General features: G+C 44.3%; 1 protein-coding gene across 9 annotated transcripts in view; it reads right to left on the bottom strand.

Moving 5' to 3' along the window:
* The window catches only part of LOC118358034 (myocyte-specific enhancer factor 2C-like), a 97,918-nt gene that overhangs the window by 39,797 nt on the left and 30,471 nt on the right, over positions 1-27,650 (bottom strand). For all 9 annotated transcript variants that reach the window (XM_052478531.1, XM_052478532.1, XM_052478534.1 and 6 more), the window contains 2 exons: positions 19,881-20,070; positions 3,643-3,846 (listed from right to left, as the gene is read on the bottom strand). In XM_052478531.1, the coding sequence (XP_052334491.1) occupies positions 3,643-3,846; positions 19,881-19,934 (258 nt within the window). In that variant the 5' untranslated portion in view covers positions 19,935-20,070. The remainder of the gene's footprint in view (positions 1-3,642; positions 3,847-19,880; positions 20,071-27,650) is intronic.

Here is a 27,650-nt window from a genome sequence, read left to right on the forward strand (position 1 = left end):
TTGCTTAGGGACAGGGATACAGACACATTTACGTTGTCTTTTTTAAATATGGAAACACCTCCACCTCTGCCCACTCTGTAAAAAAATCAGTATAGCCAGCCAGAGACACATCAGTACCCGGCACAGTCGGATTATTATTTAGCCAAGTTTCAGATATCACCAGAATGTTTACATTGGTTTGAGAGGCCAGAGTTAGAAGAATATGTAAGAGAACATAACACATTAGATCTGGTAAAATATTATACAAAGAAAGAAACGTGTTTTCTATGTATCGTTTTTTCCATCATCTTTGAAATGCAAGAGAAAGGCCATTATATCACTTAGGAGTCTAGGCACAATTTAGATTTTGGTCATCGAGATGTGTGAAGGTTAGTGTCTTTTCTGTAGGGAAGCTAATTATCCATCATTTAAGACATTTTTGGGAGTGTATAAACTTACATTTTTTTATTACCATATCATTTTTGTATGTTCTCTGTAGTTATGTATGTTCTCTGTAGTTATACAAATGTATCAATTGACCAATACGGCACATTTGGGGAGACTTGATGCATTTTGAACTGTAATGCAATGGTTCATTGGATCAGTCTAAAACGTTGCACATAAACTTCTGCCATCTAGTGGCCAAAACCTAAATTGCGCCCAGACGCCTAAGTGATTTGAGCCTGTTTGCTACAGCAGGAAAAATATCCTGCTACAAAAGGAAATGTTAATTATTATATGGATTATAATTCATGGACATTTTCGTTGGGGTTGATACACTTTTTCGTAAGGGAAAATCAAGTCTGAAATTTCTAAGTGGAAATTACAAACTTCAGAAGCTTCTTTAAACCTCAAAATACACTACATTTTCTCCTGCAACAGGATGATCAAATGAATATCTTAAATCTGTACAGTATTTCTTGATTTTTTTTTATTTTGACTGGAATTGTGTTGGTCATTGTTAACATGTCCAGCATTTATTCCAGTTCAAAGTAGTTTTGCAAAATACTTTACTGAACAGATTGTGCTGCTTTCCCCCTCTTCTTGTATTAATTGCTCAATGAGTCTGTGACCGTGGTTGTGGGAATTTTGTTTTGGGGGGGTGCCCTTGTTTTTGTTTAATCACACGCACCCCAAAAGGCCTGTGCACGGCCCTGATTAGCTTGATAGCAGCTACTGAACAAAGTTACGACCAGATGAATGAAGAATAGAGAGGAGGAAAAAAAACAGAGAGTGAGAGAGAGGGCCCTGGAGTCCCTTTTAAACATACTGTAGCTAGAGAGGCTGTGCAACCCGCTCAGTGCCACTCTCCCAACAACGCTAATTATCAACCAAAGACATGATAATTACATAGAGCTTTATTGCTAATGTAGCAGGCCTGTCTGCCAGCCGCCCACACGCTGCACTGTGCTCCTCTACCACTGCCTCTCCTCCCACTACACCTCCAGGCACAGCAGCCCATCGCAAAACACTGAGATGCTCTGTTTGTGTGTGTGTGTGTGTGTGTTTGTGTTTATATCTGAGGAGTTGCAGATCTATAGTCATACACTAATATCAACTACATCACATGGTAGTCTATTGCTATCTGGTCTTTGGCCTACACCCTCCTGCTACGACCGGCCTTCCCTGTCCTACTGTCCTCCTGTCCCCATGCGCTGCTCTTCCTACCCAACAGGAAGTCTCCTTTGCCCCCCTTTCACACCCACCCACATCCTCCACCTGTGATGTAAATTAGCAGCGGCACACAAGGCTTGGCAGGAGAGATCCAACCCCCCACCCCCCCCACCCACCCACCCACCTCCCACGTTAAACGTGCTCGCGGGTGCCCTGTGGCCAATCCCTTTAGCACGCCGCGGCTTAAGGCTATGGCCTCTTCAGATCGATTTCTCCCGCTGCGAGTCCGGTCTGAGCGAGCGGAACCCATGTCCGCCTCGGGATCACAGAAGCCAGCGCCACAGCACTCCCCCCGCTTGACTCTTTAGCGTGCTCCTCAGACACAGCTGTTTACGCGTTAGCCATCCTCCACTCGGCTAATAAAGAGCTTCAAAGCCCCTGCAGGTCTGGTCACGGGCGCTTGTGGAAACATGTGACGGCTCTCTTCACGGCCTCTGTAGGAGAGACTAATACACCGACTACAGTTGCCGAAGGGCTTATATGCAGAGACTGGATATGTAGGCTATGATATGGATAAGAGTGTCTGCTAAATTTGTAAATGTAAAATAAATGACACGGAGAGCAGGATTGTTATCTTTCTGCGTGTAGTTGGACATGAATTACATGCCGCTGCATGGTAGGGGAATTAGGGTATTTCATAAGGACACAAGGAGGCCTTGGGGGTACTACATACAGTACATTATATGTAAATACTATATTATAGATGGGCCGTATCTAGGCCTCAGGATAAAATGTGTTCTTAAAATAAATTCCACTGAAATGTATAATTTTCCAGTAATTAATACATAGCAATGCATATGCCCAATGCATTTAACCAACATAATCTAATGCATCTGGTACAGTTGCATTTGCAAAGTAAGAGTACGTTTCAAATAGCAAGCAGAGCATATCTTAAGGCTACCAACATGATATATGGTACATGCCTCCTTAAATGCATTCTATGCTAATGAATACGGTCTGGTGTGTCTATGTTTTCATCATTAATGTGGAGAATGCTTTGAGTGCACTGTCTTTTGATAGAAGCTACTCCAAGTAGGATATGTTCCTTTTTTACTTGAAATGGTAAGTATATCAACGACAACAATGGAGCATGCATTCATTATTCTGTGTAATCTTTAATACTTTTGGAGCGGTCAGTAAACTTCACCAAGAAATAACCCTCTTCTTCTCTTTTATGTCTCCCTAAAACATAATGATCCTGTACTTCTGTGTCAAGGGTTCGTCTCGCATGTTATCTTTGCGTGGCTGTGTGTGCAGCCAGGTATGTGGGTTTGTGTGTTCGGGTGCCTGTGTCGGTTTAAGAGGGAACCTTTGTGTAATCTAAAGTCACTGTGTGTGTGTGTGTGTGTGTGCGCGCTTGTGTGTGTGTGTGTGTGTGTGTGCGTGCATATGTGTTTGTATGTGGGCCACCAGGTTCAGGCAGATCAGCATGGTGACTGTTGTGTAACCAGGGTCACGTTGATCACGTTGGAGCATGTTGGCCTGTCCCCGCGGCCTGGTGTACGGCTCACCTGACACAGTCATTTAACATCCTCCTGAGCCAGGCTTACATCACCCATGTCCACGCCACGGCGACCTAGGATAACACATCCCCTGGAGCGCGAGTCACAACAATGCCAAGGGGACACTAACTATGGGCTAAATCTCACAGGGGCTGTAGGGCCTTACCGATGCCACGGGCTATAGGGGCCTTACCAATGCCACGGGCTATAGGGGCCTGTCTCTATTAGACAAAGCCCAAGGGATAGTTGTCTGTACACTTTGGATGGATGCCTTACTCTTTTGTAGTCTATGGTCATTGAGTATCAATGTGTGTGTGTGTGTGTGTGTGTGTGTGTGTGTGTGTGTGTGTGTGTGTGTGTGTGTGTGTGTGTGTGTGTGTGTGTGTGTGTCAGCGTGTGTGCGTGTGTGTGTGTGTGTGTGTGTATATGTGTGAGTGTGTGTGTGAACATGTGTGGTGTGTACGGTGTCCGGTGTCCGGGGACTCACCTCCACGATATCAGAGTTGGTCCTGCTCTCGTGGGGCTCGTTGTACTCCGTGTACTTGAGCAGCACCTTGTCCATGTCGGTGCTGGCATACTGGAACAGCTTGTTGGTGCTGTTGAAGATGATGAGGGCGATCTCACAGTCACACAGCACGCTCAGCTCATACGCCTTCTTCATCAGGCCAAACTTCCTCTTCGTAAATGTCACCTAGGGAGAGAAAGACAGAGGGAGAAAGAAGAGAGGAGGAGAGAGAATGAGAGAGGTTACAGGGTGAACGTCTGAGGGTGAATTTAGCGGGAGGCAGGTTTTCAGCACTGGAATGTGTGTTGTGTTTTCCTTGTTGGGGGTTGGAATGGGGGGATTTCAGTTCTTGTACACCTGACCGGACCAGACCCCACTGTGTCAACACCAAACTGGATTTTCCCACATGTGATCCTACATTTTATTATTAACACATTTCATAAATACATCTAATTATTTTGTATTATAGAATAAAACACCATCCTTGACCTCTGTTTTCCTTCAGAATGTGTGAAGAAAGAGAAATCTGGCGCAATCATAGCTTTTCCACTCATAAATCATGAAACTGAAGCTGCATGAGAGAATTTCTCAACAGTCAGGGCTGTTCTCCACTGCGACCTCCCACTGAGAGGTTACTGTAACAGTCCATCTACTCGGGCAAGAAAAAAAAAGAAGCTGAGTAGAATTTTAAGGAACCGAGAGTGATCTGTCTTAAAGAGATAATGAGCCAGATCAGTTTATCATCTGTGGGCGACATCAAAGCATACTGCACTTTATTATAGAACATCTGAGTCTTTATATCGACCCCTCATATGATTGGAGCGTATCAACCACTTGCTCACACACACACACACACACACACACACACCAACTCCATTGTGTGCTTGTGAGAGTACAGCTAAGACTTCTAACAGTCTTAGAGATACAACTTTGTATTGGTAAAAATAGCCCAGGGGTTTGCTCGCTGAGCTTTGTTTTATATAGCGCCTGAAGCACCAGGTAGATATAAATGTTGCTCCACAGAAACCATGCAGGCAGTCTTCACATATAGGAACCTTTGTGTGTGTGTGTGTGCATGTGTGTGTGTGTGTGTGCGTGTGCGTGCGCGCATGCATGTTTGAGGCCCAGTGCCTCGGCACATCATCTTGAAACACACGCACGCACACACACATAAAAAGGTACCTTTAGGTTTCCAAATAGAACCATGCAAGTTGTTTAAAATTCATGTGTCTGTTACCATCCGTGATGGGATAACACTGCTCAAATCAAATCAAATTGTATTAGTCATACGCCGAATACAACAGGTGAAGACTTTACCGTGAAATGCTTAATTACGAGCCCTTTCCAAGCAATGCAGAGTTAAAAAGTAAGAAAAGGGGGGGAAACATGAATGATTCATGGGGCCCTAGCCTGGTAGGGTCCCTACATTTTTAGAAAATGATTTGTTTATCGTTTAAAAAATGTTAGACAAAAGAAATCTGGGATGAAAATGAAAACGTATAACCATAATCAGATCAGGCATCTTTCTGCTTGACAGCTTGCTAGGTACAGGTAACTAGCTGCCTACAGTGGACTCACTCGGCTCGGTCAGAGCAGTAATTATTAACATGATGATGATGAGCTACCCGCTATGGCTAGCTAATTAGCTATTATTTAGCTATTATTATAACTGTATTCCCCAATATTTGCGTGACATTTGTTAGCTAGCTCGACTAAAATGAAAACCTAAAAGTAGCCTAACGTATTTTCTTTCAGTAGTAGATTTTTAGTATGGTAACCTTTTTGTAGGAGCGAACATGAAACCTAGCATTCCCTTTGTGTACTCACTTCCTAGTGCCCAGAGAGCCCCAGGTAGGCAGGATCTCAGCAGAAAGCTGTCAGACAGACTCTGATGCAGAGGAGAGCAGGGAGGAGGAAGAGGAGCTAAAGAGTAGCAGCAGTGCCAGTGAAGGAGTGACAGACGAGATTGAACAAGCAAGCAATAAAAGAAAGGAAGAGTATGGACAGTTTCGAAGGAAGACAAGGTTTTAGATGATCCAAGCACTGTGGCCAGAGAAGGCAATCTTCCTGCTCACTTTCTGGGTAAACATTTTGCAGTGTATTGAGAATGGAAGCCTAATTCTTCAGTCAGGAAATATTTCTCTGGACACTGAAGCAGCTCACACTCAAAGGCAAAGAAATACAGTCTCTGCGTAATCAATGGGGACGCTCTTCTGGCAGAAGCCTCCACGGTGGCAAATGAAAGGGGTGTAACTACTCAGTTTCACCACGAACAGAGGAGCAGCCAGAAAAAAGAAGAAGAAAACGATTCCCTGATGAGACTGAAGATGACATAGCAGGTGAACAGAAGTCAGACACTGGATTTCGCAACACATGTGTGGCTCTGGATAGTATAATCAAATCAAATCCAATTGTATTTGTCACATAACACATGGCTAGCAGATGGTAATGCGAGTGTAGCGAAATGCTTGTGCTTCTAGTTCCGACAATGCAGTAATAACCAACGAGTCATCTAACCTGACAATCAGTCATTTGGACATGCGGTTCCACACGGTTACAGCAGTAGGCGAGGAGTTTTCACCAACACTTACATTTAGGAAAATGACTGAAAACCAAATTAGTTTATCTTGCCACAAATTGAGAAGCAAGTACTCCAAAAGATCTCACAGATGGATTTGAAAATTGAAGTGCGACATATAAAAGACGATACACGGTGCCACTTTTTTTCAGATGGTATTTTGTCCTGTCGAGCCCCTAAATGCCATCCACGAGATGCAGCGACAGAGCATTTACGGAGAGGTGTGCATTGCACCGCGAATCTTCTGCACAATGCCTGTAACAGTTGCTGGAGGGGAACGTGCCTTCAGTAAGCTGAAACTTGTAAAGAACTATCTAAGATCTACAATGAGCCAAGACGGGTTGAACAGCCTTTTGCGATCCAGTTAGCTGCAAAACCAGTTAGCTTAGTAAATGAAACTTTAAAGACTTTGTAAACGAGTCTGCTCACAAGAAGGGTCGACGCTGGGCTCTTGGTGCAGTGTAGCCTCGGAGTTTTGTTTACAGGGAACAAACACAAGGACAACTGCCTTAACCTGTTCTACCCAAACCTGCCCGGGGACGGGCAAAAATACTGTCATTTTCTGCTATGGTTTATCTCCTGCTGAACTTACTCAGGAATGCCCACCTAATGTCTTGACACTACAGTTGCAGTCTCACCGAAGCGTGTTCTCTGTAGAGATATAGTCCACATAGCTCATAGCACTTATAGTCCACATAGCTCAGGATTATTTTCAAATTTAGGGTACGTTATTTAGGCATATTTTTTTTAATGAATTATGCATAGGGCAGAAGAGGGTTAGCCTTTGTTTATAAGAATTGGTAATACATTCTTAATCTGAAACATGGATCATTGGCAATTTCTTCATTAAAACCGACGACAATACCATACACAAAAAAAATAAGTCACCAATTGTGTAGTTATTTAGAATAAAGCACCATAAAAATATCACGACACACAGCTTCTCTTAACATTATGGAACCAAACATGTTTGCGATACTGTTAATATAGGCAAAGGATGAAGGTGGAAAATCTGCACAATTGTAGTATAGAGCAGCAGAAGCTTATAGTTAGCACATTTAATAACACATATTGTTCAGTACGTTATTTTAATCTGAAACATTCTGATTTCTATGTTAGGGGCCCGGTCCGTTTTTTTCATGTAGATATGGGTAAAAGTGACTAGGCAATCAGGATAGATAATAAACAGAGTAGCAGCAGCGTATGTGAAGGGTGTGAAAGAGTGTCCGTGTGTGAGTTGTGTGTGTGTTTGTGTTTTGTGTGTGTGTGTGTGTGTGTGTGTGTGTGTGTGTGTGTGTGTGTGTGTGTGTGCATAGAGCCAGTGCAAGAGAGTTAGTGCAAATAAAAAGGGGATTCATGCAAATAGTCACGGTAGCCATTTGATTAACTCTTCAGCGGTCGTATGGCATGTGGGTAGAAGCTTTAAAAGACTTTTGGTCACAGACTTGGCTCTCCGGTACCCCTTGCCGTGCGGTAGCAGAGAGAACTTGCGTGGCTGGAGTCATTGACAATTTTTAGGGCCTCACGACCCATACCAGCGCAGTAGGTGAAACCTACTAGGTGTAGGTGAAACCCACTAGGTGTCTGCTTCATAAACACTATCCCGTGCTTTTACATTGGTTCTCTGCATGGAGGAGGAATCGGATTGGTTCACGACCCTGTGATAACATGATAATTACCTGGGGTCTAATAGGTCAATAAGAAACATTCAAGTGTCGACTTTTCTGGCACCTCTCCAGATCACCAAGACTATAGATACTCAATTACATATCTCTCTCTCTCTCTCTCTCTCTCTCTCTCTCTCTCTCTCTCTCTCTCTCTCTCTCTCTCTCTCTCTCTCTCTCTCTCTCTCTCTCTCTCTCTCTCTCTCTCTCTCTCTCTTCAATTCCTTTATATTTGACTGGAGCAGGAAGCTGATGAGAGTGGAGCGAGAGAGAGAGATCTCCAGAACAGTGCCCAGCTGGTTGGTAATGATCGAGGCATGTTGATTAACTGAAGTGTTTGTCTCTTCTGTTCTCTACCGACACCTTACATGAGCCAAAAACACAAGAGCTAAACCTCCCCAATAACAAACCAATTACACTCGTCCTGAATACAAATGACTAGGAAGAGATTAGGAGCACTGCCAACTGTTTCGGTCTACTAGTGTGAAAGTTCTGGAGTCAAAAACTTCAGATATGGATAGACCAGATCAATGTACCAGTGAAGGAATAAATGTATCAATACAGATCTTTACGACAGTGTCCTTCAGTGTATCATTGAGGTCTTCAGCAGCTGAGAATCTCTCAGGACTGAAAGAGGAGAAGAAGACGGATAGATATCAATAGAGTTTTGCCTTTCCTTTCCTGAAATGAAATCTGACAGGATGCACCACGGAAATCGAATATCAAACGACATCCTCTTCTCTACGATGATATGAGCCGCGCCATTCTGTATAGGCCAACCTCAGATGAACTACAGACCCTGTTCCAGCCTTCCCTCTGAGTTGGGGAATGATGTCACCACACCACAATGAGCTCCATATCGAATGGCCACCAAAGGCTCAAGACAACAGAGGTTGAAAGAAGAGACAGGACACGCTTTCAACTCCCCTTCCCATGACGTATGGAAAAAGGCTCTAGACTTCAGTACAACTCAAATGATTCACCACAGAATGGCTCCGTTGGGCTTTAAATACCATGGTGACATTTACAGTCATACCAAAATGCTAAAAAAAATCAAATAAAAAAAACGTTCAGACGCAAGGACCAAAGGCAGGTAGCGACTGGATGATTAACTGTCATAACAAGCCGACTGGAATCTATAATGCAGTGGGACAGAAATACAAACACCAAGGCTTAACAAGGCCTGCTGGCTGCTGGCTACTTGCTACATGACAAACTCAACAAGACACCACTCGAAGGTCATGTGAGGCTAGTTTGGAACACATCCTAAGTGGTGTCTTCCTCAGGTGGCAGGAAGTTGAAGGAACTTACAGGAAGTTGAAGTTCTGGTGCCAGAGGCTTTAGGGAAAGGTACATTCTACCGGAAGAGCAGTAGCTGAGCGAACATGCAGGCTCAGAGGAGGCATCACCCACTCACTTTAAACTTTTCTTTTTTTAAGTGGTTGGTAGCACACATGGCACAGTGGGGGTCTGTGTCTCCAGCTCATATTATATCCTAGAAAGAAAAAAAAAATTACCTAGTAACACCTACATAAAAAATAACAACACTAACCCATACCATAATCTTAACACCTATACTGTACCTAAAAAAAACACACACACACGTATAAACAGTACACACTGACACCCTTTCAAAGTCACATGCACCACAGCCTCACACCTCACAAGGAACAATGTTTGTTCTGTTTTTCACATGGAAATAGAACATACAAGTAATGCATCTGATCAACCATATGTGCATGTGAATTTATTTACTACAACATGGAGTGGGTAGGCCTAGTTAGTGGTGGTGCATTTCACTGGTTGGCTTTTGAAACGCTGCACTGTGAGTCACTGACCTCACATAATGCCCACATGTGAACGCAATTAACCGTCTGACACGACCCTTGTGCCGGTGATGTCACCGTAGGCACTTCCTGTCGCTATGGGATCTCGAACCAATGTTCTGGTCCCCCTTTCCACTCTGTAGTCAAATGTAGTCAGTTACGTTGGCCTTGAATGGAGTGTCCAGTGAAGGACTAGCAATATCTCCTATCCCATTGTCAGCAATATCAACATGCTAATAACAGAACATTGTTGTAGCACCTTTGCTGCTATCAGGGCTGGAGGTTTGGTGGGGAGAACAGTGTAAGCCAAACACACTGTGAATGAGTGTTTTCACAGCAGAATTCTCAGGGGCCCCAGAGTTAGAAACCTATTGTTGCACAGTATGGTTCATGGTCTTAGGATGCACAGTGAGAATATACCGTGTGCATTAAAACCATCAAAGGCCTCACGATTTGGCATTGTCTGCTAGAGGACTTCAACGGGTCAGAGGCTGAACATCCTGCCTCCTCACATACTATACACCCTCCTTCCCTGTCCCCTCGTGACGGATAGCATCAACAAATAGGACAAACATGTTTACCACAAGGAGCTCCATTTACCTACATGTACAAATTACCTCAACTAATCTGTACCCCAGCACATCGACTCGGTACCGGTACCCAATGTATACAGTCATTTTATTTTGTTACTTTTTGTATTGTTTTTTACTATAATTTATTTGGTAAATATTTTCTTAACTCTTCTGCAATGTTGGTTAAGGGTTTGTAAGTAAGCATTTCACTTATTGTATTCGGCGCGTGTGATAAATAAAGTTTGATTTGATTTGATTTGAGTGGCTGATTCTCTGCCGCATACGGGGGAGGATGAAGAGAGTGGGGGGGCACAGGAAACACATTTGTATTCATTTCCTCTCATAACAGGAAGAGCCCGGTGGCTTCCCCTTCACAATGGCTTCGCTTCTGCTTCCCACCTCCTGCCTGCACTTCCCTGGGGGGGGGGACAGGGACCGAGAGCAGGCATTTAACAAAGCAAACACACATACAACATTTTGTCAAGACTCATGCACGCCAGCACTCATTACCATGGCCCTCCTGGGGCTGTTGCGGTGACCGTATTACCGCCACACATGAGTCATGACAGCAGTCAAATTTCACGTGACCATTGAGTCACGGTAATCTCCTCTTATGCCCTCAGGACATGTTTTGGAAGTACCCTAACAACCATTCGGTCCCTAACGGCCTGGTAGTCAGGGCTCTATGGTCCCTCTAACCACTCTGACGTCAATGCAAATACAATCGAAAATCACATCAAACACTTATCATCAAAAGAGTACGCCTATCATACTTTTAAAACTCGCCTCACTCTGACGATCGATTTGAAGAAAGATGGTCATTGTGGATGTTGTTTCAAAGTCTAACACGACAAGATGGACAGTGCTTTCTAAGGTGATGATTCATTCAAACACCCATATGCATATTTGAACTTATACATATGCATATTTGAACGTATACATATGCATATTTGAACGTATACATATGCATATTTGAACTTATACATATGCATAGGCTTATGTCCAAGCCCCCAAAAAATACCTGAATTTATATTAAGATTGCAATACAATACAATACATAGCCTACCGCATATTATGCATTGCTGAGAAACAAAGTAAACTGATTGAAGATCAGATTTTGAGTAATCGCCTTTGAGTGTGGACTATATTACTATGCATACTGGACGGACTGGGTTACCTTATGCTGTGCTTCAAAATTTATATCCACGAGTCTGGGAGAGAATGTAATGCCATCGATGATGCTGTTTGGTTCATTGATTGTGCAGGGCGGCTTACAATTCTGTTGAATTTGTATACGATTTTGGATAGCCAAGTAATGGGGATTTAAAAAAATATTTTCATCATTAATAGGCTGAAACATTACCTTTAGCAATACAGAATATCTCACCGCCATAAGTTTCCATCTCCTCCTCTCTCTGTCCTTTATTCCTTTCTCAAGTGTGCAGAGGGGCTGTCAACAGTTTAGTGAAATATGTTTCGTTGTGAAAAATGTTCCCGAACCGATTTCCGTTGGTTTCTCAAATCAAAGCACTGGGTAGCTGCAGGAACAGGGTTGGAGAGCCCATGGCACACCGGGTTTGGGCGGAATTATCACCTGTCGCGTAGCGAGAGCCTGCTCTGCAAAACAGTGGTTGATGGGTGGAGTAAAATAAGTGTTGTTATATTTATTTCTCAGCTGCTCTTACACTTAACATAGCCACTTCATAAGCACACTTGCTCCGGAATGGGAAAAATCATTTTTCTATGTTATTCAGCTAAGTTCAATTATATTATTCTGATTATAAAATCATATAATATAAAATAATATAATGGGACTAATAAGCATGTCTGGTCTGCTAAAAGAACAAGCCTACAGACTATGGCATGGAGCATAGACACACAACATACAGTAGGCTAACACATATTCTGTATCACAATGTTTCTTTAGGTTTATTGCGTTGGTGTTGTTACATTTATTTATTCAACTTTTTAATTGTAGACGCTCCAGCGGCTTGAATGCAGCTTATATGCGCGGAAGCCTGGAGATGCTACATTTCATGACCGCCACAGCCCTATGCCCTCCACACAGACACTCATTGTCAGACGCCAAAGCAGGAAGAGATGGACTCCTCACACAAAAGGATTAAGGAGAGGAGACCCGAGACCTGGGCTTGAACTCTCCTTCTGGGCCAAACAAGCTTCTGGAGATGCATGATGACAACAGGAGCTTTGTTCCAGCTCACATCTCTAATATATGCTTACTCTACTCCCCTGCACCACCCAGCACCCACCCACTCCTAATAGCCTGTCCTAGACTTTCAGAGTACAGCAAAAACAAAGGTCCTGTGCAAGAGATCACATTTGAACATTACAATTGAAGTTAATCAATTGAAGTCTATCAATAAGTAATGTCCACATTTTTTTTGTTGACTTTGCAAGGTGAAGAATGGCGAATGCAGAGACTGCATTGGCTTTTATTTTCCCAGAGGCACCGAGTTCTGAGAAAAGCACTCCTGTCCGAGTATGGTCGTGCTCTGTATGTCCCGGCTTATTCTGTAAAACCACAAGTGGAAAGTCATATATCCACTGCCTGCTGGGCCGTGCAAGGGCCGTGTTGGTGGCGAGATTCACCAAAATAGCTTTTCCTTTTCACTCATTTGTGAGGATGAAAATGCCTCGTGGCACAGAGCTCAAGTTGAACGATAGAGGGGGAAGAAGGAAAAAGGGAAACACCAATAATTATATTTGGACTTTTGTGTGAATCGTCGGGAAACAAAAATGCACGAAAAGAGGACAAAGTAGAGAATGGCAGCACAAGAGGAGCACAAGGGGCAGATAAAAGAGATAAGAAGACAAAAGAGGGCATGAAGTGGAGGAAAGGTGAGGTATTTTTGCGAGCGCTCTCTGGGTTGAGCAGGCGGGCACGGAGGAGCCTGGCTTGCATAGGGAACGATCACTAAAAGAAGGAGAAGAGAAAAGGTGGGAAACTGGGGAAGAGGAGTGCAGGGGTGACGAAATACCCTGAGGGCCTCATTATCTCCCTGCTGTTAATTTACCTTGCAAGCTTCCTCACCACACCACTGTTGATTGGAGACACGGCACAATTGTCGTGAATGAAAGAACCATGTCTCGTTCTGCGGTGCTGTGGTTGTCTCCATAAGAGAAAAATAAGAAAGAAAATATATCATTGTGTTCGCTTCTCTCTGAGTCCTGACTGGGGGATGTGATTGGGGAGGGATGTGATTGCTGGGGTTCAGCGGTCTACTTCCTGTGACTGATGACCTCATCCATGTTTAACCTATGACCCCTCCAAAGGGGCTCTTCCCCTTTGCAATCCACCACCCCCACTGTCACACAAGCACGCACACACACACACACACACACACACACACACACACACACACACACACACACACACACACACACACACACACACACACACACACACACACACACACACACACACGGCTGATCTGTCACTGAATTACCCTCAATTATACCCAATTAGCTGGAATCCATGATGGCTGACCCTGGATATTAACGACAAGACGAACGGTAGATGTGTTTACCTCAGTGTCTCTACTTAAACGTACATGTGCTTGTGTGTGTTAAATACAAATGTATGTAAGTGTGTGTGTGTGTGTGTGTGTGTGTGTGTGTGTGTGTGTGTGTGTGTGTGTGTGTGTGTGTGTGTGTGTGTGTGTGTGTGTGTGTGTGTGTGTGTGTGTGTGTGTGTGTGTCTGCTCTCTGTCTGCGGCCCATGCGTTTATGGCACAGGGGGCTCTTTCATGTGCCCAGGGCTGGGAGAGGGTCTGAGTGGCCGGGGGGGTGGGAGCCAGGGCTCAAACACTGCTGCCCTCTGTCCAGAGCTCTGGGCAGGCATTCAACGCCAGGGAGGCCTGGCCGTGGTGCCCCTGCTCAGGGGAAGTGTTTCGGGGCCCGGGGGTGGCAGGCCAAAGTGGCCGCCCAGAGAGACGGAGGTTCCGTGCCCGCGATGATGGCGCCATGGTGGGCTACGGAGCCCGGTGGGTGGCAGGGTGGTGCTGACAGCCCTAACAGAACGGTGCCACTCAATAAAAGGCAGGGAGAGCAGGGGAGCAGATGCTTCTAGTGAGTAGAGGTGAACGGTTCCCTTAATGTCTACATTGTGCCGCAATAGCAACGATAGTATGAAATGAGAGGTCAAATGTCGACAGCCACTTCGGCCTGATTGCCCACATACCAGTCAGAGTGAAACTAAGATCTACCTCTTCAAACTAATTTTGATCTATTCCTTCATGTGTATGGATTGATAGTGATTTAGAGAGCGTTAAGTAGATTTTAAGTCATAAGAGTTTTGTGCAGGGCAGGCTGGGAGCTCGTTTGCATGAAAATAACACAAACATGCGAAGAATGTGGAGGCTAAAGATAACACCTCTGATGTTAGCGCACAGAGGTTTCCTCAAAGGGGAAGTGAAAATATGCAAAGGCCAGGCAGACATTTCGACAATAAAAAAAAAATGTTTCTGTGTGCCAAAGGCCTCTGTATGTCTTGTGACGGTCACCTTCATATCCTTATTGCTTGGCTCAGACATAAGAGAACTGATGTCATTTTACCACCATTGCCATGTACGGCAAAAAGCTAAAGAGCTTATTCAAAAGTTGATTAAAAGGTTTACATCAGGATTTTGTATCAATCTGAATGCAAATTAAGGTGTAAAAAGGCTTGTGTAAAATGACTTACATGAGACCTCAGGTATAAACTGTTATATGCTTGTTCACTTTCTTTCTCTCTCAACCCCCTCCTCTTTCTCCCTCCTTCCCTCTCTCTCTGTAAGCGAAACCCGGATATCTGTGGCATCGATTCCCCTCAGGTGTCCTTCCTGTCTCCCTCTCTCCCCTCCTCATCCTCGGGAGCCGGAGTGCCTGGTGCGACCGGTGAGCCCGGTCTGCGGTGGGACAGGGAGGGAGGGAAAGGAGACTGAGATAACAGCAGACAGGAAGTGGGCACTGGTGCAACGTGATAGCCTTCTCCACTGAAACTCCCTGACCTCCTCCACACTCCCTCTCCCTCTCTCTCTCTCTCCTCATTTTGACTACAACACACTGACTCCAATGACCTGTCACTGATGTCTGGGAACAACTGTAGATCTCCCAGAAAGTCAAGTAGGAAATAACAGTTTATGACAGCTCCACTCCCCTATGTTCACCAATCTTCTCTCCTTTTCTCTTATTTCTTTTGTCTCACTAATGAGCACTCAGTCCACCCAGCTGCAACAGCCACTTCAGGGGAGTCCAATTGATTTCTAGCACATTTTTATGTCAAGTCACAATGGCAGTGTGAAGAGAGCCCAATGACAGTGTTTATGTGGGGATATCATACTGTCAGAGGTTCGAGGGGTCAGTGAGCCACTCTGTTAGATGTTAGCCCATACAGAATGACAAGCACAGTAGAAGGATCTTAGATAGTCTTTCAACAACTGTGCTGGATGTAATAACCATTGAATATTGTGACAGTAAGTTGCATGGGATAATGGTTCACAGAGTGGTGAGGACTGGGGAGGGAGGGACAGCCTGGGTGTGTGTGACCTGTGAGGGGAGGGGGCACGTTAGCAGCATATGGATCGAATTGGACTGACAGGGAGCTGACAGAGTGGCGGTGGTCACTGGTGCCACAGGAAGTGATGGATTGTGGGCCTGGAGGGCAGAGAGAGAGAGAGACGTTTTTCTCCATCCATTTCCTGGGTTGTGTGGCTAATGTTTTGTCGCTTTATATTTTATTAAAATGAACTGTCCATTGAAAATCTCACCTTTAAAATAATGTTGTTGACTCATCTTATATTGGTTTGTGGCCAAAGCATAAAAAAACACTTAAAAAACTGCAAACTTACTTTAAGATCTGGCCACAAATGAAGTCAGCTGTGTGATATTGATGGTAAGTACTTTGCCTTTATCTACATTTTTGCCTCATATTCTAAAATGTATTAAACATTAAATCTAGAATCCTGAGTTTTACATACATTTTTGGACTTATAAATTAAAGCTATATACCCATTTATTTATTCTTAAAAAATACAACTTGTAAATGCCTCATGAGCTTAGTTCAACTCTCATACCCCACCAGAACTCAAAATATAAGCTCGTTTTACGCCAATGGTTGGAAACAAAATACATTTAGTCAAACACTGTATAGCCTCAACACATGTTAAAACTATCATTTTGATATCATGGATGGTCAGTCCTTGTATCCATAGCTCTGTCTATGAATTTGAGAGTTGTTACATTTCTCTAGGTCCTTCCCTCAGACCTTTGCCAAAATAGAGGTGGGGTGACCCTTTGTTATCACAAAGTATAGACTACCGATTGCTGTCCATGGTGCTGAAATTGCGACATATCTATGCGGCTGCATGCCTTTTGAATCGATTATAGGCTTTCTGTGGTACCAGGGTATGTATAGCATTGCATTAGCTAATAGCCATAAAATTATTGGTGGGCATATTTTATCATCATTTTCTCAAGTCTTAACATTTCACGAAGCTAAACACAGTGTTGCAATGCTGCCACTTTTTGCCTGCTGGCTGGTGGCAGTATTGCAATTACGTGTTCTGTAATTCAAGTTGGAAATTCAAACGTTGCAGATGGTTAAATATATGTTTGATGCAACAGCATACTAATCAGCTACAATAGATGTGTTAGAATATGTATAGACAACATGAAACTGCATGACATGAGCCGTCCTCGCGTTCTCTCCCAGCTTGGATAGAAAGTTGTTGTGCGTAAAACCAGCCTAGTGCCAAACAATACAGTCAGTCCACCCTTAAAACACTCGCTTACTAGGGATTATTTCATTATGCAGTGTACTATCTATATGCCGTATTTAGCTGCTATTTAGTTGCTATTCATAAACTTTTTTAAATAAAAAATGACACATCAAATAACTTCTTTTTTTAAATGTAGTCGGCTTGAGGATAAATTCACCCACTATTTATTGTTGAACTCAACAGGTTTTGTCTGGCCAATACCCTGGTCTCCTCAAGTCCTCCATTTTTGTCTGTAAATGTTTTCACCACGGTCTGTATGTAGGTCCAGGTTGCAGGCCTGACTGTTTTCTCTACTGTGTATTTCCAACGCGGACAGTCTTTCCAGAGACATTGTGCATAATATTTCCATTGCGCTGCACACAATTTAAACTTGAAACTGAATGATGCATTCTAAGATATACCAGAGATAAGGGACTGTTCATATTGCAACCACACAACTCAAAAGTCAGTTCACCAGTATGAACAAAATCGGAAACTGCTTTTCTTGTTCAAGCCCTCAAGAACTGTTAAAGATGATAATCCATTTGCATCTGCCAATTTATTGGGATGTCCGGTATCCAAACAACCTGTCCCCAGAGCTTCCTATACATTTAATCTCTTTACGTAATGTGTTGTGAACGGCAATTAATGAGAATGAGAGGCTCAATTAAAGATGTTGTAGAACTGCTTATTTGAAGCACCACTTCCTTCTTCCCAATTTCCCTGACGTTGCTATGGAAATCAAGCAGTTTTTTTTTGAACCATCCCTGTAACTGTCGCTTCGCATAAAGAACTACCTAAGTAGCATTAGGCTCTTGGTCTGCTTCGCACTTATGAACACCTGAGGAAGCTCCACTCATTGCACTGGAGCCGTCGTAGTCTCGACCACGGCATTTGTTCCCTGATATCCCCTTATACCTTCAATCAGTAAAAAGAATAGTTATTTTTCAAGACCTGAGTCACATTCCTGAAGCCAAAGAAACAAACACTTAGCTTCATAGTACACATGGAAATGAAAAAGGTTTATGAATGTCTTTTTGGAGGGTTTTACTGTCCAAATGATTTAGAGCTTGTGCCCCGCCCTCCTGAACATTTCAACTCACCACGCTATTAAAAAAAGGCCTTCTTCAATCGTGCTAGGGGCGAACACTTCAGTTGTGAGTTTCACAGATCCCCCCCATCTGCTACACTAGTGCACGTTGTCAAGATCCAGCAAGGTTACACGCGTGGTTTGGTGATCCAGGCTTATGTGACGAGAACCTTGCCTGAGACACGAAGACGTGTTAGTTTGATGTGTCAGTTTGTGTTTGACATAGTCTAGTTTCAAGCAGGGGCGGACTGGCCATCTGGCACTTAGGGCAACTCGCGACCAGCTGTGATCATCAGAGAGGGGAGCACATCCATGCTCCAGAGAGTCTTAGCTTTCAGGAATGGGGTCATAATAGCTTAAAGTCAAAGCGGTTCAAATGCTAGAGCCAAATTCATAGAAGGTAAATCAATTCAAAATGGCTTCAGAAACCGCCTGAAGCTTTCTGTTTACCACAGCGAGCATTTGAATCTCTCTCTTCTCCTTTCCTAGCTGGCAAAGTACCAGGATGTTGTCACTGGTTTTGAATCTGAATTTAGAGAACTGAATTCGTAAACTGAATCTGAATGCATCTGAGAAGCTGAATATCTTAAACTTTGGTTTACTTGAAATGATGGTTTGTAAACTTGATACACAGACAATTAATGCAATATGTATGTATGTATACCATTTTGAAAATGTATGTTTAAATATTGAATTTGAATATTCAATTAAATAGACATTTACTTTCAAAACTGAATGCAAATATTCATTCAATTCAGTTGAAATCATGAAATACAAGTTAAAATTGTGACTTCAATGATTCAATTTGTGCAATAAACATATTACATTCCAAAATATTACATTCCAATTCAATATCCTAATAGAAATTCCAAATTATACATTTCAAATACACTTTTGGTTGGCACTGAAATTGCTCCGTAGATTATTTACCTGCTGTGAAAAACGGATCAAATTAAGATAGTGCATCTCTACCGGGAGAGGAAAACTACAGAAGCCCCAATAACTAGCTCAGCCACAGAGGGAGCATGTCCGCCTCTCAGTGCTCTCTCAGCTCCACCCACCTCTCTCAGCTCCACCCACCTCTCTCAGCTCCACCCACCTCTCTCGGGCTCTGCAGTGTGTGGCAAGTAAATGCCACCTCGGACCAGCCCGTCTCTGTTTGGTTCTTTGTTTGTGTTTTCTACCACCCTTCCCCTCCCTTCCCACCCCCATGCATAGTAATATTAAACTGCCATGGCCTAAAGCATGGTGTGATAGGGTATGAAAGGGTGTCACCAGTGTTTGTTGCCCGTTTGCCTCAGAGTGGGCCGCTAGATTTAACAAAAACAAGACCCAGTACTACCCCCAGGGTACCCATAGCAATCATCCTGCTATTTATTTTACCTTTATTTAATTAGGCAAGTCAGTTAAGAACAAATCCTTATTTTCAATGATGCCTGTTCAGGGGCAGAACGACAGATTTGTACCTTGTCAGCTTGGGGATTTGAACTTGCAACCTTCTGGTTGCTAGGCCAACGCTCTAACCACTAGGCTACCCTGCTATCCCACCTACACACTTCTGCCTCCCCCCACCACCACTAAGACACCATCCTATCCAGACTCCCGAAGACTTGTCAGCACACCTACCGTCCTCTCTCCCAGGCCCACAATAAGGTGTTTCCCCACCCCCTCCTATACTCCTCCTCCTATCCACCCCTCCACTCATCCATCCTCCCTTCTCCATGGGGCTTACCTGTCTGTTGCGTTCATCCATAATCCGCGTGATCTGAATCTTTTTCCTCCCCATCGTCCCGTCCTTTTCTTCTCTCCTCTCCCTAAAGAACGTTGCGCTTTCTCTCCTTGCTCTTCTCCTGCCTTTCCTCAAACTGCTCTTTCTTCTTCTTTACTTGCTCCGATCAATTCAAAGATTCCAGCATCCGTATCTGCATGAGAGAAAGAGACAGATCGAGAGAGGGAGAGAAAAGGAGAGAGAGAAGGAGAGAGAGAGAGGATAAACATTAAGTGAAATGAAATATGGCAAAAAAAAAAACAGGGGGGGAGAAAAGTCACATCATCGCAGCCACAGGGGAGGGTGAAGAAAGACAAAGAATCCGTCAACACGTTGTGAAAGCAGCGCTGTGTTTTTCACTGTTGATATCATGCAAATCAGGTTTGTTGCATTTCCGTGCCGACTATGAGGAGAGACAGTGCTGTCAGGCTCTCGCCTCGTTCACAGAGAGTTTGACAGTGTTTTGAAAGTGCTGCTAACTTAAACGCTCTAATCACCTACAGTGTAACATTACCTCCAGCCTAAGAAATACAGTTTGTTCCTCCCGAAAAACAGCAGTTTGTTGACAGAACGACAGCAAGGTATGACTAGTCTCGTCTACCTCCAATACGGTTCCAAAATGGGTACCGTGGAGAATGGCTTGGATGCTGATATAAAACCTAGCCTTGCCTTGTTCAGACAAAAACACTATCGATACTTTTAAAATCACAGCAATAGAGCTGATTCCACACAACCAAATTCCATAAAGAACAGAACTTAAACCACCTGGACACAGTGTCTGTCTGTCTGTCTGTCTGTCTGTCTGTCTGTCTGTCTGTCTGTCTGTCTGTCTGTCTGTCTGTCTGTCTGTCTGTCTGTCTGTCTGTCTGTCTGTGTGTGTGTGTGTGTGTGTGTGTGTGTGTGTGTGTGTGTGTGTGTGTGTGTGTGTGTGTGTGTGTGTGTGTGTGCATGAGTGTGTGCAAGTGTGTGCAAGTGTGTGCGCGAGTGTGTTGTACCAAAGTCTGGGATATATGTGGTGGATTTGTCTATCTATTGTCATACTTGAGAAAAAGTAAAGCTTCCTTAATAGAAAATTGCCCAAGTAAAAGTGAAAGTCACCCAGTAAAATACTACTGAAGTTCTGTCACTCTCCTTGAAAAGCATCTACGCAAGAAGTGGTAGATCTGTTCTATGTACGCTATTTCTATGCTTCATATTCTTACATTTAGTTTCTGCATCTTTTACTTTTTGAACACCAGCTTCAAACAGCTGAAAATACAATAGTTTGGGAATGGAAAACATAGTTCACAGCGGTTTAGATGGTACAATGATTCCCTACACTATACTCGCTTGTTTCGTCACATAAAGTGAAATACTATTCGAATTTTAGCTACCAGGAAATGGCAGAGTGATTTCTGCCCAGTGTATCTTTAGGCAAACCAGACGGCGCAATTTTTTGTGTTTTTTTTATTGTATGGACACTCCAACATAATTTACAAATGCAGTTTTTGTGTTTAGTGTGTCCACCAGATCAGAGGCAGTAGAGATGACAACGGGTTATAATGATAGTTGCATAAATTGGACATCAATGAGTGTCAGGGAAAACGTATGAGAGTGTAGTGGAATAAAACTTTAAAAAAATAGAAATAGTAAAGTAAAGTAAAGTACAAATACCCCAAAAAATGACTTTAAGTGGTACTTTAAAGTATTTTTACTTCAGTACTTTACACCACTGTCTGTGTGTGTGTGTGTGTATGAGCGTGCGTGCATGTCTGTCTGTTTGTGCGTGCGAGTCTGTTTGTGTTTGAGCGTGTGCCGTGCATGCACTCGCATTTGTGTGTGGGCTGAGCTGGACCGATGGTGTGTGTGAGAGTGAAAGAGCTGACTTCCAAAGAGGTTGTGCATATGTGTGTGTGTGTGTGTGTGTGTGTGTGTGTGTGTGTGTGTGTGTGTGTGTGTGTGTGTGTGTGTGTGTGTGTGTGTGTGTGTGTGTGTGTGTGTGTGTGTGCGCGCTTGGGTAAACCAGATCTCTGGTGCTTCTCTCCAGAGTGCTAAAGTAGGCCAACCCAATCTATCTCAGGGAAGAGCAGAAGAGCTGTTGTTGTGTTTTCTTTTGACAGTAGAGGTGATAACGTCCCTCGTTATGCAAATGAGCATCCCATTATTTAAGCTCAGTGCAATGCAGGGAGCTGTCAGAGCCGTCGTATTAAAAACCCTCCATCTACCTTGCTTTTTTTTCTCCCCCTTTCCCTCTTCTCTTTCCTCTCCTTTCTGAACCAGATTTCCAGCACCTGGCAGCATGAGCCGGATACATTGATGTGGAAGACAACACCGCTTCACCAAAAGACATGTCAGTCTTTCTCGCTCACACACACACACACACACACACACACACACACACACACACACACACACACACACACACACACACACACACACACACACACACACACACACACACACACACACACACACACACACACACACACACACACACACACACACACACACACACACACGCACCTCCCTCTATCTTTCCTTTCCTGTTTGATCTCCCTCTAACCTGAATCCATGTGTTTACTAAGTGACATAAAGCACAGGAAAGTCCCTCCAGACCCCCATAGTGAACACACTGCTGCATGTTTGACCCTTCACTTGAGCGGAAACACAAGTCTTCCCTGTAACACTCCCATCTGATCTTGCTTTAGGAGCACAAGTGAGAATTATCCTCAGCATTGGAGAGCACAGGTTCAAAACACCTGTCCTTCTGCATGCCACTGGTGTGGCCATCTCTCCTGAGAGGTGGCGCGAGCGGTAATCTAGCCAGTTAGACATAGCCCATAGCCTGATGGCTCCTAATGGTCTCCAGGTTGACAGTTTCTCAGGCTTCACATGCTCATTCCAACATGGCGATCAAGCTTGTCCCCTTGAGTCAATTGGCGTGCCCGCGCGGAATTGTAATTAGCTTAATAAATAAATAAAAATCTGTCTGTTTAAGGTCGAGACTTCTCGTTTTTTGCATGGGTTGCATCTCAACCCACCCAATTCATCAATGTCAGCGGTGTTTGTCAGACCAGGAGACATCCCGAAAATCGGTCTTGTCACGAAAACATTTGGCAGAGTCCAAACGGTTTGTGCTAGAAACTATGAACCCACTATGGAGAGCTGAGACTCTCACGAACACGTACATGTTGGTTGTTTTGCTCTACGGCATCCACAAGCTTCACAAGACTTGTCTAAAGGTAACCCGTTATGGGGCTGTAAAATACATGGAAGTGAACGGGGGTAGTTCCACATCAAATGTATACACATCATTCCATGGTAAAGTGACTATGAAACCATTTCCTGAGCTTTCTTATATTTTGTTGATATGTCTGTCTCTCTCTCTCAATTCAATTCAAGGGGCTTTATTGGCATGGGAAACACGTGTTAACATTGCCAAAGCAAGTGAAGTAGATAATATACAAAAGTGAAATAAACAATAAAAAATGAACAGTAAACAGTAAACATTATACATATATATATTATAAACAAGGGAACAATGGTGAACAAACAATGGTGTTTGTTCTTCACTGGTTGCCCTTTTCTTGTGGCAACAGGTCACAAATCTTGCTGCTGTGATGGCACACTGTGGAATTTCACCCAGTAGTTTACCAAAATTGGATTTGTTTTCGAATTGCTGGTGGATCTGTGTAATCTGAGAGAACTATGTCTCTCTAATATGGTCATACATTGGGCAGGAGGTTAGGAAGTGCAACTCAGTTTCCACCTCATTTTGTGGGCAGTGAGCACATAGCATGTCTTCTCTTGAGAGCCATGTCTGTCTACGGCGGCCTTTCTCAATAGCAAGGCTATGCTCACTAAGTCTGTACATAGTCAAAGCTTTCCTTAAGTTTGGGTCAGTCACAGTAGTCAGGTTTTCTGCCACTGTGTAATCTCTGTTTAGGGCCAAATAGCATTCTAGTTTGCTCTGTTTTTTTGTTAATTCTTTCCAATGTGTCAAGTAATTATCTTTTTGTTTTCTCATGATTTGGTTGAGTCTAATTGTGCTGCTGTCCTGGGGCTCTGTGGGGTGTGTTTGTGAACAGGGCCCCAGGACCAGCTTGCTTAGGGGACTTTTCTCCAGGTTCATCTCTCTGTAGGTGCATTATTTGGTGCTCTACGTTGTACACAGAGGATATTTTTGCAGAATCCTGCATGCAGTCTCTATCTCTCTCTCTCTCTCTGCATAATGATCCCATTAACGCCTCAACAAAGGCGTGCTCTTCTTTCGCACCCTTGTGACAAAACCACACTCATGTGATGATGGTTTGGAGCACCACTGCGAATGACACGATCACGGAGCACCGGAAACAAGACCTCTGACTGCATTAGCAACCATAGGAAACAACGGCACTAAAGATAAAAGCATCAAAAATCAGACAGTGGTTCATTCTTCCAAGACACTTTCTATGGTTACACTGAACAAATCTTAAGGAGTCTTCACAGTAAAAACAACAACGTGCTTTCAGGAAGAAGAAAGTGTCATCAGACAAACTAACACTAGAGCCGAACAGTGGTGCTCAACACTCCAGTGATCCCCCTTCCTCCCTTTTCCTTCCCCTCAAACACGAGATCCCCCCCAGCTCCTTAACGCTCCCTCAACCCTCAACCCCCTTTCCCACACACCTGCTACCATCCCATTTGAGTGCAAGGCAACTCAGTCCTCCCTGAGATCGCCCACTGCCTCCCAAACATCAACTCTCCCTCTCTCTGTCCCTCCCTTCTACCTCCTCCAGGGCTGACGAGGGAGGGATGGCTGGCGACAGTAATCACCCACCACCCTGACAGATTAGCACAGAGCAGCTCAATCCGATTTACCCCTCTGATGCCCTCCCACCGTGAGACGCTGCGGCCAGAACGAGAGAGAGAAAGAGAGAGAGAAAGAGAGAGAGGGAGAGGGAGGAGAGGGAGAGAGAGAGAGAGAGAGAGAGAGAGAGAAAGAGAGGGAGGGAGAAAGAGAGAGAGGGAGAGAGGGAGAGAGAGAGAGAAATCCACCCCAACAAGGTAGAACTAAACTTAGCAAAAAACTAAACGTCCTCTCACTGTCAACTGCGTTTATTTTCAGCAAATTTAACATGTGTAAATATTTGCATGAACATAACAAGATTCAACAACTGAAACATAAACTGAACAAGTTCCACAGACATGTGACTAACAGAAATGGAATAATGTGTTCCTGAACAAAGGGGGGTCATAATCAAAAGAAACAGTCAGTATCTGGTGTGGCCACCAGCTGCATTAAGTACTGCAGTGCATCTCCTCCTCATGGACTGCACCAGATTTGCCAGTTCTTGCTGTGAGATGTTACCCCACTCTTCCACCAAGGCACCTGCAAGTTCCCGGACATTTCTGGGGGGAATGGCCCGAGCCCTCACCCTCCGATCCAACAAGTCCCAGACGTGCTCAATGGGATTGAGATCCGGGCTCTTCGCTGACCATGACAGAACACTGACATTCCCGTCTAGCAGGAAATCACGCACAGGACGAGCAGTGTGGCTGGTGGCATTATCATGAAGGAGGGTCATGTCAGGAAGAGCCTGCAGGAAGGTTACCACATGAGGGAGGAGGATGTCTTCCCTGTAACGCACAACGTTGAGATTGCCTGCAATGACAACAAGCTCAGTGCGATGATGCTGTGACACACCGCCCCAGACCACAACGGACCCTCCACCTCCAAATCGATGCCGTTCCAAAGTACAGGCCTCGGTGTAAGGCTCATTCCTTCGACGATAAATGCGAATCCGACCATCACCCCTGTTGAGACAAAACCGTGACTCGTCAGTGAAGAGCACTTTTTGCCAGCCCTGTCTGGTCCAGTGACGGTGGGTTTGTGCCCATAGGCATCGTTGTTGCCGGTGATGTCTGGTGAGGCCCTGCCTTACAACAGGCCTACAAGCCCTCAGTCCAGCCTCTCTCAGCCTATTGCGGACAGTCTGAGCACTGATGGAGGGATTGTGCATTCCTGGTGTAACTCAGGCAGTTATGGTTGCCATCCTGAACCTGCCCCACAGGTGTGATGTTCGGATGCACTGATCCTGTGCAGGTGTTGTTACACGTGGTCTGCAACAGCGAGGACAATCAGCTGTCCGTCCTGTCTCCCTGTAGCGCTGTCTTAGGCGTCTCACAGTACGGACACTCACATAGATGAGCAGGGAGACCGGGCATCTTTCGTTTGGTGTTTTTCAGTAGAAAGTCAGTAGAAAGGCCTCTTTAGTGTCCTAAGTTTTCATAACTGTGACCTTAATTGCCTACCGTCTGTAAGCTGTTAGTGTCTTAACGACCGTTGCACAGGTTCATTAATTGGTTATGGTTCATTGAGCAAACATGGGAAAGAGTGTGTCAAAACCCTTTGCAATGAAGATCTGTGAAATTATTTGGATTTTTACGAATTCTCTTTGAAAGATAGGGTCCTGGAAAAGGGAAGTTTGTTTTTTGCTGAGGTTATTGGCCATTTATGCACTCAAAGAGTACTCCACAGAAGAACGAGACTGACACTGTTGAGGGCAGAGTGAAAAGAGAGGAAGAGAGAAGACTCACAAGACTAACACGTTTTCTACGCCACACTAAGCCAATTCACTAATCCAAAACCAAACCATATTGGGAGAGGACAGAGCAGACAAAATAAAGAGATTGGGAAGGAGAGACCGAAGGATTTTGTTTCTCTCTCTCCATAAAAAAGTGAGACGGATGGCATGTTCGCATCCCAGCACAACTGGGGGAGGAGGGCCAGTGTAGGTAAATGCTAAAGTCATTGTGGACATTGGGAAAGAAATTATGGGCTAAGGGAGCGAGAGAGCGCGATAAAGAATGGTGGCCATACCTATACAGAATAGTCTGGACTCAAAAGTAGCAGAGTCTAGAGAGAGCTGACAGAGGGAAAGAGAGAGAGGAGAGAAAACGGGAGAAAAGCCGAAAGAGGGATCTATGAACAGGCACCAGACCTCTCAGGGGGGAGGGGAAGAGCTCTAACCACAACCCTCCCATCTGTTAGGCAGACGGAGGGAGAGAGAAATGGAGGGAGAAAGGGAGATTCAGCACATAGATCTAATGAACACTAATTAACACTCTTTCTGTTTTCACCAACTCTCTCTCTCTCTCTCTTTCAGAAGTGGAGCTGGGAGGGTGATGGGAACACATACACTCAGTACACCATGAGGCTTGATTCTAGGTCACTTCACTCCCAAGTGTTTAGTCACCAAAAACCAATATACAGCACGTCGGCAGCGTTTCTTCTCGCCTCAATAGACACAGTATGCACTGAGTGTACAATACATTAAGAACACCTGCTCTTTCCATGACATAGACTGACCAGGTGAGTCCAGGTGAAAAACTATCCCTTCCCGATGTCAGTTGTTAAATCCACTTCAATCAGTGTAGATGAAGGGGAGGAGCCGTGTGTATCAAGAATGGTCCACCACCCAAAGGACATCCAGCCAAGTTAACACAACTGTGGGATAACATTGGAAACAACATGGGCCAGCATCCCTGTGGAGTCCATGCCCTAACGAATTGAGGCTGATCTGAGGGCGGGGGGGGGGTATTCTTCGTGTTCTGTCGTTGAGGACTGCACCAGAGATAATCAAAGAGTGAAGAGAGAAAAATAGGAACATTATCTAGGCTGGTCCTCAGCTCAAATTCCTCTCTTTGATAGGAATGTACATGGTGCAAAGCAAGGCTTTTGGTAGAGGGAGCGGGAAAACAGAAAAAAAGAAA

This window comes from Oncorhynchus keta, chromosome 25 (assembly GCF_023373465.1).
Source record: "Oncorhynchus keta strain PuntledgeMale-10-30-2019 chromosome 25, Oket_V2, whole genome shotgun sequence".
NCBI lineage: Eukaryota > Metazoa > Chordata > Actinopteri > Salmoniformes > Salmonidae > Oncorhynchus > Oncorhynchus keta.